General features: G+C 46.2%; 1 protein-coding gene across 4 annotated transcripts in view; it reads right to left on the bottom strand.

Annotated features, from left to right (window-relative positions):
- The window catches only part of VPS53 (VPS53 subunit of GARP complex), an 89,819-nt gene extending 87,374 nt beyond the window's left edge, over positions 1 to 2,445 (bottom strand). For all 4 annotated transcript variants that reach the window (XM_073315574.1, XM_073315576.1, XM_073315575.1 and 1 more), the window contains exon 1: positions 2,278 to 2,445. In XM_073315574.1, the coding sequence (XP_073171675.1) occupies positions 2,278 to 2,361 (84 nt within the window). In that variant the 5' untranslated portion in view covers positions 2,362 to 2,445. The remainder of the gene's footprint in view (positions 1 to 2,277) is intronic.
- Positions 2,446 to 12,360: the final 9,915 nt, after the last annotated feature.

Here is a 12,360-nt window from a genome sequence, read left to right as displayed (position 1 = left end):
TCCATCTCTAACATAGGGATTATGATACATCACAGGCAAGACCAGAAGTCTTCAACTTTAAAATTATATGCAATAAACAAATTTATTTACCTGGGATGCTAACTTTTTCCATTAGTCTCAGCTTGGCCACTGACAGTCAGTAGCACCTTTGTTTATAGCCAATTTCATTCTCATGTTCTTAGTGCTGTAGTTGATTGAATTTCCAACAGTGGAGCAAAATATTTGTTTTAAAACAACCATTTTCACTGCTTTTTATAATTTATAAGAACATTTGCCATTGGCTTTAGAGCTTTTTTTTTAAAAAAATTAAATGTGGGGCCAAATTTGAATTAATACTGTTCCTTTAACTTAGTCCTTGCAAGCACTTTAAGTTCCTTTAAAGTGTCACTAGCAGAAAAAGGCAGTAGTTGGAAACTAAAGTGAGTCAAATTCAAAAGTAAGGTGCAATTATTATTTTTTTTTTTTTTACCAGTGAGAATAACTATCCATTAAAACAACTCAGACATGGTGGATCCTCCAGATTGGCTACTGTTCTAAAAAATATGCTATAGCTCAGAGAATATTGGATGAGGTTCTTTAGTCTGTGTCATGCAGGAAATCAGACTAGGTGATTATAATGATCCCTTCTGGCCTTAGCATTTACGAATCTATGAAATGCAAAGTATTATTATTACAGCCAAATTCCAGTTTCCATTAGACCTCAGGATTAATTTAGCTGCTCTCAAGGTTCTCAGTGAAAATGGTTCAACTGTTCAGCATCAAGTTCCTCTCTTCCACCCATCCCATGAAAAGATTCCAAAGTGTCAGGGATATTGCTTTAAAAAACAAAACAAAAAAACCCATTAACCTCACAGCATAAACGACACCCACAAGAACAATGACAAAGAAATGCTGCTGCCTTCCTTATTGATAGGTGCCGTGCATCCCTGCAGCTGCATCAGTCTCCATCATCCCCTCTAGCTCATTCAAAGAAAGTCTGCAACTTAACTTGTTAACTTTAGGAGTACTTGTGGCACCTTAGAGACTAACCAATTTATTTGAGCATAAGCTTTCGTGAGCTACAGCTCACTTCATCAGATGCATATGAATATGCGATATGCATCTGATGAAGTGAGCTGTAGCTCACGAAAGCTTATGCTCTAATAAATTGGTTAGTCTCTAAGGTGCCACAAGTACTCCTTTTTGCGAATACAGACTAACACGGCTGTTACTCTGAAACTTGTTAACTTTAACACCCAAGAGGATCATCTGAGCGATGTGTTGTGAGGCAGCTCCCATTCCTTGCCTCTAGATTTTCACCTATGACAGGTTCCTGTTCAGACACCAAGGGTGAAATCCTGGCCCAAGGGAAGTCCATGTGAATTTTGCCACTGCATTTAACAGGGCCAGGATTTCACCACAGGCTGTTGTTAATTCCATTGCATCTGCTTTGGAGCACAGAGAATTTTAAGGTACATCTGAGGCTCTGGCTCTAGAAGGATCTGTGTGGGCTGCTCACTGAAAAGGGTTGTGACAGCCCTGAAGCATGCCTCTGCAAACCAATGGCCTCCTTTGAAAGGGTGGGACAGGGCGATATTTCGCCAAGATCCAAATCAGCCAGGGGGTTCTTTTGTGGTTCACTTAAGCCTATAATGGTTGATAAAAACCACACGCAGGTTGGCTCCCTCTACAGTCCAGGCCTGAAGCAACAGAGGGGAAAGGCTGAGGCATGGACAGACATTCATTTACTAGGAAAGTTAATACTACCTGAATGATGATAGATTAATCTAAGATTCCACCAGAATCTCAGCCCCCATCCAAGAGAAGAGCACCCCTGCGTCCCCCCCAGCGGAGAGCATCCCTGCCCCCCACCCCCAGCCCCTTCAGGGGAGAGCGTCCCTGCCCCCAACCCCCCCAGGGGAGAGCGTCCCCGCCCCGCCCCCCCAGCCCCTTCAGGGGAGCGCCCCCCCCAACTGCCCCAGGGGAGAGCGCCCCTGTCCCCCAGGGGAGAGCGCCCCCGCCCCTGCCCCCCACCAGCCTCCCCAGGGGAGAGCGCCCCCGCCCCTGCCCCCCACCAGCCTCCCCAGGGGAGAGCGCCCCCCCCAATTCCCCCAGGGGAGAGCGTCCCCGCCCCCGCCCCCCACCAACCCCTCCCGAGGGAAGCGCCCCCCCCAATTCCCCCAGGGGAGAGCGTCCCCGCCCCCGCCCCCCACCAACCCCTCCCGAGGGAAGCGCCCCTCTCTGCCCCCCCCCGCCCCTCTCAGCCCCGCCCCGGCCCCGGCCCCGCCCGGCCCTCACCTGCTCTATGGCCAGCTGCACCTCAGGGGCCAGCTGCAGCACGGCCTCCAGCTCCTCCACACACTCCAGCTCGTCCTCCTCCATCCCGGCCTGCCCCGCGCCGCTTCCGGGAGCGGCGGGACGCCGGAGGACTCCGGCCAACCAGCGGCCGCCCCGCCTGCTGGCGCCCGGCTCGGGGGCGGGGCAGCCGCGGGCCTGGGGGCGGGGATGGGGTCGCGAGTGACGAGGAGCGGGAAGGGCAGTGAGGGGGATGGGGCACTAGGTGGCAGTGCAAGCGCGGGAGAGGGGGAGGGGCAGGCAGCACGGGAGGATTCACGTGGCTGGCAGCACTGGAGCGAGAGGGGGGAGGTGCAGGGGGCTGGCAGCACTGGAGGAGCAGGAGGGAGCACTGGGAGCAGGGGGCTGGCAGCACTGGAGGAGCAGGAGGGGGCACTGGGAGCAGGGGGCTGGCAGCACTGCAGTGGGGAGGGGGCAGTGGGCTGGCAGCACTGGAGGAGCAGGAGCACTGGGAGCAGTGGGTTGGCAGCACTGGAGCAGCAGAAGGGAGCAGTGGGCTGGCAGCACTGGAGGAGGGGGTGACATGCTGTGCTGGGGGCACCAGGTGGGATTTCTGGCATCCTGTGAAGGTCACAAACCAGGAAAAAGACGGACCTTTTCTTAGCAGTGCCCCTGCTTTTGGTGTTAGAATTTGGAGTGGCCGGAAAGACTCCCACAGGGGACAGGATCAAACCCTCTGAGATGTTATCATCACTTAAGCTTGAAAGGTGAAGTGAGTTGCCCCAGGTTGGGAATTACGGATAGAACTGGGAACTGAACTCCTGTCTCCCAGTTCTGTATTCAGAGCACTCTTGCTAATAAAAGACACGTATTTTCCTTATAATGAGCCTTCATTTATCAAAAGTCCATTATTCCTCCTGGTGCTAGAATGCTCAGGCTGGCCCACCACCTCACAGCACTAATGAAAATCTGTTTGTCTTGATTACATATTTCTTCACATAATTATTTCTGTCTTAAATCCTGTTTTCATGTAGCACAGAAGAGCACTTGTGAGTTGCACTCCAGCAGAGATCCCAAATCGTCTGATTCCTTGTACGGTGCCCGTTCCAGTAGGCCACACTACTGCATCCTCCTCAGAAAGGGTGAAAACACAAGCATCAGAACCAGGTTGTAAGCACTAGGATTTGAGATGGGGGAGAAAAAAAAAAATCTGACTATAAGGCTAAACCACCATGATGAGTAGCCCATGGAGTCTGCACCTCCTGTTATAATTCCCTGCTGGATGATCCTCCTCACCAGTGCAGACAAGTGCAAACTTCCCTATGGGTAAGTGGCGTTCTTTGGCCAACAAGCTCGTCTACTCGTTAGCCACGGCTCACAGACCTTTGGCTGCACTCTGGCTTTGTTTAGTTTCAGTTTTACATTGTGCCGACTCTCCCATCTTGCCAAGCTAGCACTCTCAAAACCTGTTCTTAGCAATGAAAGTCAGAAACTCAAGGGTCAGGGCCTGATCCTGAGAGCTGCTGAGCACGCTCATCTCCCACCCACTTCATTTGAACAGACTCTGCTTAGGATCTGGCTCTTAATGCTGCAAGGCTCCTAGGCCAAGAGGCTCAGTGGGAGTTAGATGCCTACATACCTTTGAGGATCTGGGCCTCGGAGCCTGACTTAGTTGTAGTTGTGACAGACCGACAACCTGTAATATCCTAAATGAATTTTATTGAATGAAGTTAAACCTTATTGAAGTAGAGTGGTTAATCCTTGTAGGGGACTATTGTATTAAAAATGCAATTGTGCATGTGTGATTGTGGTAGTGTTCTCTAGTTGGAGGGGGAGGCTAATGCACTTCCTTTGTTATCAACCCTTTGAAACCACCCCTGGAGAGGTATACATATACTAGTTCAAACTCGATTGTCTAGTTTGGACTAACAGACAAAGAAAGGCTTTTTGGATAAATAGCCTAGTTTTAAACTGGCTCAGGGCTTTCTTCCTGATCTAGCAAACGCACGAGTCTCCTGATCCATGGAGGACCCCAATCCTTGGGGGAGGGTTGGAGGGACTGGGCAGTTCTGAGCTGAAGCTGTGATGAACTTGAGACCACAAAGGAAACACTGGCTGGGGTGTCGAAGGACTGCTCCTGCCAGAGCTCATGGTAGAATGGGGTTGGGGCCTGGTAAGATTATTAGCATGGAGGTAGGTTACTTTATTGTTTTTTAACATGTTTCCTCTGTAGTGCTTTTACCTGAAGAATAAAATAGGCTTGCATAGAAAGACCCGGGTAGTAACTGACAAGTGTTGACAATGACTCTGGTCAATCTCCGAAGAGAAAGTAAGCAGGCGTGCTTGGGCAGCCTGTCACGGTCAGGAATCACACAGTGAAGGCAGGGAACAGTGCAGCACGGGAAACCCCAGTCCAAAGGGAGAGAAATACAGGTCTCCCCTCAAAAAGGCTCAGGAGCTGGAAGCCTGAGAGTGGGGCCTTTGCTGGACCACTCAGGAGAAATACAGGTGCAGGGGCCGAGAACAGTGACAGTACTTACTCCTGTGAATAGTCCCAAAGATTCACGAAACACTTATATGCATGCTTCATTTTTGCACAAGAGTAGTCCCACTGAGTCCAAGCAATTGTGTGTGTGTGTGCGCACGCGTAGCCTGCAGACCTCACACACTAAGACCTTTATCCTGCAACAAACCTATTAAGCAAACTGTACTGAGCGATTCTCAAACTGCGGGCTGTGGAACACCTGCTGGTCACATGGTTTGATTTTGCCTCTTTCCCAGCTGCTATACTGTATTAAAAGTAGATAAACCTACCTCAGACTTTCCCAGTATGACATGCCCATGTCACAATTGCACTAGTTGCCCTCAGGGTGGCTATATTCTACAATTAGGAACAGAAGGGGGAACTCTGTGAAACAACTCTTGCAGTTTTCAGAGTGGGTATCAGCAAAAAAAACAAGGATACTTGTTTCAGAGGAACAGCCGTGTTAGTCTGTATTCGCAAAAAGAAAAGGAGGACTTGTGGCACCTTAGAGACTAACCAATTTATTTGATTTATTTGCTCAAATAAATTGGTTAGTCTCTAAGGTGCCACAAGTCCTCCTTTTCTTTAAGGATACTTGTGGCACCTTAGAGACTAAGTGCAGTGTGGTTCCCATTCCAGGAAGGTTTGAGAACCCTGCCGTAATAATAAATGTAACCCTTTATTTCTGACATGCCACTTCAGAGATGGATCAGGAATTTCTCAATGATCAAAATCACAGTACACCCAGAGCACAGTTAACTCACAAACACTTGGCTTGCTCATCTGACTCTACAGTTCCTCCCCATCCTTAACACTGCCTCTCCACTCCCCCTCCCTCTTGCTTACTGTGTCAGAGCCCTCACCTGGCAAGTTACCATAGCTACCGTTGTTAGCATTAGGCCTGCTAACAGCTCTTACACAGTTCCTTCATCCACCCCACCTTAGTCTAGCCTCTCCCAACATGACCTCTGTTCATCCAACAACTCATGTTAATTTTCACTCCCCACCACCACCTTTATTTCCCAAAACTTTCTGAAAACCAAAGAGGTTAAATTTCATCTATATGTAACACCAAAGACGTGGCCTTGGACTTCGTAACCCTCCGCAGAATTGCTTAGGAAATAACACTGAACACACAATTGAACAGTAACGGTTGACGGAAAGCAAAGATTGTTATCAATGAAACATAATCAGAAACGCACACTGTGTCACAAGTGTGCTTTTGTTCTCCGCCAATAATGCGAAATGCTGGAAGTAATATAGAAAATGGGGAAAGCAAATTAGCATAAAGATTGCCTATAAATAAATACAGATTTATATTACAAATATAGAAATAAAAATAGATGGGATTCTCCTGTCTGTCCTGAATTATTTTAATCCTGGGATGTTTGTTTGTTCCTGTCAATTTGGAAAATGAATTTCTTTGTTTGTTCACAGGACTTACACAATATGGGCAGCCACAATACATGTTCCTGCATGCTGCTGCTGCTTCAGTGCTTCAGACCCACTATAGACTAACTTTCAGAGGTACAGTTTAAGTGAGTTGGATTTATGGAAGTGTTAAATGGACATTTTCACTTAAACATAATTGAAACAATTTTCCCAATCTAGTATAGCAGCCAGTCCCACAACCGTTACTCATTGACCTCAGTGGGGCTACTCACCTACATAAGGGCTTGATCCAAAACCTGTCAAAGTAAAGGGAAAGGCTCCCATTCACATGAAATTCAATAAGGACTAATGCAAAGTGCTCCACTTAAGAAGGGACAATCAGTTGCACCCATACAAAATGGGAAATGACTGCCTAGGAAGATTTTGTTACATTTACATGTGTTTATTACAAGGTGGTGAGAACAGACCAGGAGCAGTACAAAAATTATTGGAACAGGAGCGCACTTGTGCTGCTAATACAACCAAACTCTGGATGGGGATGGGGAATAACTCTGATGATCAATACACTATTTACAAAACATCCAGGGAAGTGTCTGACACTTTTATTCAAGTTTACGTACAAAATGATTTCATTACCTCGTGGGTCAGGTCTGCTTTGGCTGAACTCTACACAGATTTATAGCAGTGTCAAAGAAAACCTCACTGGAGAGGAAGCTTTATCTAGTGATTAAAGAAGGGGGCTGTGAGTCAGGGTAAATGGACATGTTCTCAGCTCTGTGTTCTTGTGCAAATTAGTTAAACTTATTTTTGTACCAGCTGTCTTGCCTGTCAAGTGGGGATGACCCAAGTGGCTAGTCAAATTTTGGGGCCCAGCTGGAAAGAGAAATTGATGGAGTCTGGTATTGTCTTGATGCGATCTTGTTTATTTGAAAGGAATCTACAAAGTCTTGTTTCTCCAAACACAGGAGGAAGTAAGAACAAAAGGAGCAGTTTCTCAGCTTACGGCTCCAAGCCTCTTTAGTCAACACCAGACCCAAAACCACATTCTCTCTAGCTTTTTCCAGGGTCATACTTCACTCACAGGCTTCTGCTTGGCTTTCTTGCTTTTTGCCTCTTCCTTTCTCTCTCTGTTCTCAGTTTCCAATTCCACTTGGTCACTCACAATACGCAGTGGAATCCCCTGCCCACATGATGCTTGTTTCCGGGCAGACTCTGATCGGCCTTAGGGGTTTTAGAGGTAGCCCCTGAATGGTCTCTTACAATTATTTTTAAATTAAGCATGTGTTCACACATCAATTTGAATGCAGTTTTAACTCAGTCCCTAACAAGGGGTCTGTCTATGCTACAGCAGCACAGCTATGGCACTGTAGCGCCACACCGTAGATACTTCCTACATCAACAAAAGGGGTTTTCCCCATTAGTGGAGGTAATCCACTTCTCCAAGGGCAGGTTTACACTACAGGGTTAAGTCGACCTAAGTTATGCAACTCCACCTACATGAATAACGTAGCTGGAGTCGACGTACCTTAGGTTGACTTATTGCGGGGTCTACACTGCACTGGGTCGACTTACCTTATGCGTCTCATTCCGGTGGAGTACCGGAGTCAACGGGAGAGCAATTGGCAGTTGATTTAGCAGGTCTTCAACCTAACCATATCTACACTGGGGTTTAGGTTGGCCTAACTACAGTGCTCAGGAGCAATCCCAGAAGCCTTTTTCAACTCTGAAAATGTTATACCGCTCCGCTGACCACTGAAATGGCTTCCTTTCTTTACTATTTGCTACTTGTCAGAAACATTCAGCAAACCAACAAGGACCAGTTCTTCTTTCAGAACAAGCAGCGCTTTAACAGCTAAAGGTATGTCTACACAGCAAAAACAAACAAAAAAAACAAAAAGAACAACCCCATGACACAAGTCTCAGAGCCTGGGTCAGCTGACCTGGGCTCCTGCTGTGGCAATATAGACATTCTGGCTTGGCCTGGAGCCTAAACTCTGAGCTCTGCCCCCTCACTGGGTTTCAGAACCCAGGCTGCCACCCAAACATCTACACTGCTATTTTTAATCCTGCGGCACAACCCCCAGTGAAACTGAATCAGTTGACCCTAGCTCTGAGACTCACAGCCAGGGGCAGGTTTTTTTTCCTGAGTAGACCCTTTGATTCCTTCGAGACCCTGGGTCTCAAAAGAAGGTTTCAACCACTCCCACTCTTCTTCTTGCTGGAAAGCCACAATTTCATGTAGCTGTTATAATGGTTATGGGGCAGGACAACTGGTTCACTGCAACCCAATTGCCTATAAACTATCTTTAAAGGGACTGCCACATACTGAATTTGTAAGACATCTTTTCTGCCATTGATTACACAGTTATTAGCCATAATGAAATCCAAGCCAGTTATTAGCTAATCCACTATTTCAGTCATCAAAACTTCTTGCTCAAATTTCAGAGATCCAATCTTCTAATCCAATTCTAGGACAGGTGCCCATGCCCTAGTCATTGTCTCTGTTTGAAACTCATGAGGTGGTTCCTTTTTGGATCCCCTATTCCCTAGCCTTTTTAGTGTATCTAGTCTAATAACTTTTATGTTTGAGCCTGCATCAATTATCCCTATACAGAGAACACATCCCGTTATGCACTCAATAGCCAAACTCCCATTCTTGTTGTTCAACTGCCCAGATCTAAACAAACCCTGTGGGGCTAATTCTCATACCACCAAGCTTTGCCCCTCCAGAATGATGTCTCCCCTGGCTCCCTGATTTCCTGAAAAGGGAGAGAGGCTTTCACGACACACTTGCAACAGCCTGCCTTCCCCCAATTTATAATTTTTGTAGCCAGTTTTGTCACAATAACCACATTTAACTTCTTCCCTTTAATTTTTGCCAATTTTCCTTATTTTAGAAACCACGTTTATCTTTTGTTGTAATTGTTCATCATAGTCACAAACCCGATAAGAGATTAGAATCCCCTCTATCATCAGATATATTAGACACAGAACTGTACTTACAGAACTCATGGTGATCCACTTCCATCTTCCTCATTAGCAGCTGCTTCCTCTTTTCGACAACCACTGCAAGGAAAGATTCAAGTTCTGTGGCAAAGTCCACAGCCCCTCAGAGTGTCCTTTGCCACCTTTTGGTGATCTTCACAGGCAAGTCCAAGTCTCGCCGAGCATCTATAAATTGGTCCCTCACCAGTTTATACTGGAAGGTCTCAGCAGTATCTGAGTGTCCTAAGAACACAAGTCTCCGCAGGTCCTCTGACAGTTCAAGTGGGGTTTCTTCTTTCCCCCTCTTTCTAACTCTTGGTTCTTGCCCTGGCCAGCTCAGATAGATAGCTATCTCCAAACCATATGTCCATGGCTTGTTGTACCAGGTCTGGATAACTCAGTCTCTTTTGTGGGATTAAGTTAAGAACATAAGAACGACCGTATTGGGTGAGACCAAAGGTCCGTCTAGCCCAGTATCCTGTTTTCCGACAGTGGCCAGTGTCAGGTGCCCCAGAGGGAATGAACAGAACAGGTAATCATCAAGTGATCCATCCCCTGTTGCCCATTCCCAGCTTCTGGCAAACAGAGGCTAGTGACACTATCCCTGCCCATCCTGGCGGATGGCCATTGAACTGCTGCTAGCAACCCCCCTTTCTGTCCCTCCTCCCTACCATTAATTTGAGCTATAATGTTGGGTTGAACTAAAGGAGCCTCCCAAGTTGTTTTTCCCTGAAAGGTAGTGGGGCTTTTGCATTATCTGAGCTGGGACAATCCAACCTCTCCACTCTGGCCCTCTGTAGATGACAAATGGTAGAAGACTGTTGTAAATGTCTAGTCCTATCCAAGTCTTCCAGTTGGCTCAATTCCTCATCCAGGAGCTGCCTTGGATAGTGGCCAGTGACTCTTCAATTTCCTCTGTAGCTCATCTCAGTTGGCAAGTTCCAGGTTGGCTAAAGTTTATTAGTCTCTACCATTTAAATGGAAAACCTTCTGGTCTATGGCAGTCTGATTGCAGGTCAACTCATCAGTCTCTTTTACCATTCTCACCTGGTCATGTTGTGGCTGGACTTCCCAATCTGTTTGGATGCTTTGTATTTGTTGCTCCAGCAGAGACTTCATCTCTGCCTGCAGGTCATCTTTCTGGCACACCTTCAGATGCTGCTTTAATTCCTTCTGTGAAGCCTCCAGCTTCTGTTTTAGGTCTTGTTTTAAATCTCACTGCCCATTTTTGATTTCTGCAAGTACCTCCATTATTTGCTCTATCTTGGTTCAACAGTCATACCAGTTTACAGACTCTCTCACCTCAGAAATTGAATCCCATGTCTAGGACCAAAGTTGCCTCTTTTGGACCGGAATCAACTAGTCAAATTTTGGAGCCCTGGGGAAGTTCCACTTGGAAGCAGAAATTGATAGCATCTGGTGCTCTCTTTGATGCAATCTTGTTTATTTACAAGGAATGTACAAGTCCTGCTTCTCAGAACACAAGAACTAAAAACAAAAGAAGCAGTTTCTTAATTTACAGTCCCAAAGCCTCTTTAGCCAACATCAGACCAAAAGCTCTCTAGTTTTTTCCAGGGTAATACTGTGCTCACAGGCTACTGCTTGGCTTTCTTGCTTTTTGACTCTGCCTGCCTCACTCTCTCTTTCTCTATCTCTCACACCTGGTTACAATACCCAGTAGAATTACCTACACCCACATGGTACTAGTTTCTGGGCACACTCTAATAGGCCTTGTTTTAGGGGTAGCCCCTTAATCATCTCTTACAAATAACGTAATTGAAGGGTGTTTTCATACATCAATTTAAATGAAGTTTTAACTCAACCCACAACAAGGTTTCCCCTGTCTCACTGGGGTGTTGAGACTAAATTAATTGATGATTCTACTGCACTTTAAGATCCTCAGATAAAGGATACAATAGAAGTGCAAAGTTATACTGTATATTTGAACAGCCTAATCTCTTATCTGGAAAGATGGAGATGATGCTGGTTATGGTACCACTTCTAGTACCACACTGTTATATACTCCCCCCTTTTGATTTTCCTACCATAGTTTCATCCTCAGATTGGTTTGGCAATCTGAGGACTTTACATTTGCCTGCAAAGTTTGTGGGTTAAGATGGCCAAACCTGTTTTGCTACTTCTGAGTGCACAGCGTTACTTGGCAAAGTGGCTCTTGTGAAGATGAGGTTAGGTAGTTGCATAGCCAAATCTCCCACAGAGTTCCCGCTGCATTATTTATTTACTGCTATATGTGGCATCTTACAAACACATTAGAAAATAAAGTCCCTATCCTGCAAAACTTACACTCCGACTGCAAGAGATAGAAATTATGTCATTAAATGGGGGCAAGAATCAGAGCAGAATGTGCTGGAGACCTCAGACCTGGGGAAACCTCATTAGGAATGCACAGGTTTTTAATGCTGAGCATTTTTCATCTCCAAGGCACTTTTACAAACTATCAACATCAGCCGAGGGCGCTTGCAAAATTCTATTCATTCACGTGCCTTTTTTTTTTTAAAGAACAGAATATAAAATATCACCAGCTTGTTCATCACTGTGGTAAAGAGCAGGGGAGCAAATTGGTGTATAGGTTGGTAAATTTTCAGGAGTATTCTGAATGAGTAAATTCAATCATCATAAATAGCTTAACTTAATGTTTATTTAGTGGAGGGTTTTTTTTAAACTGGTTTCAGCATAGCTTCAGTTAGAGTTCATGTCCTAGATAACGTAGTTGTAAATAAAAGGAGTACTTGTATAAAAGGAGTACTTGTGGCACCTTAGAGATACTCTTAGGTGCCACAAGTACTCCTTTTCTTTTTGCAAATACAGACTAACACGGTTGCTACTCTGAAACCTGGTTGTAAATAAAGGATCCTATCCTTTGTCGTCATCCCCCTCGAAGTCAGTGCAAGATTTACCATGGACTTTCAGCCTTCCACCCACTCACCCTTCAGCAATCTCTGCCACCCCAGCGCTGTGGAAACCCGTGCATGGCTTGCGCTCCCCAGCCGCGCAGAGTTTAACCGGGAACTCCACAGAGTTCAGCGTTCCACCGGCGGCCCCTCCACTGTACGAACGTTCTGCCGATGGAACGCCGAGGACCAGCTCCGCGCCACTAGCGTTCTGTGGGAGGAACCCTCTGCTGTACGAACGTTCTCCCGGTGGAACGCCGAGGACCAGCTCAG

The sequence above is a fragment of the Lepidochelys kempii genome, chromosome 17 (genome assembly GCF_965140265.1).
Source record: "Lepidochelys kempii isolate rLepKem1 chromosome 17, rLepKem1.hap2, whole genome shotgun sequence".
NCBI classification, from domain to species: Eukaryota; Metazoa; Chordata; order Testudines; family Cheloniidae; genus Lepidochelys; species Lepidochelys kempii.
Note: the sequence above shows the minus strand (reverse complement) of the source record. Positions and strands in the feature narration are given on the sequence as shown.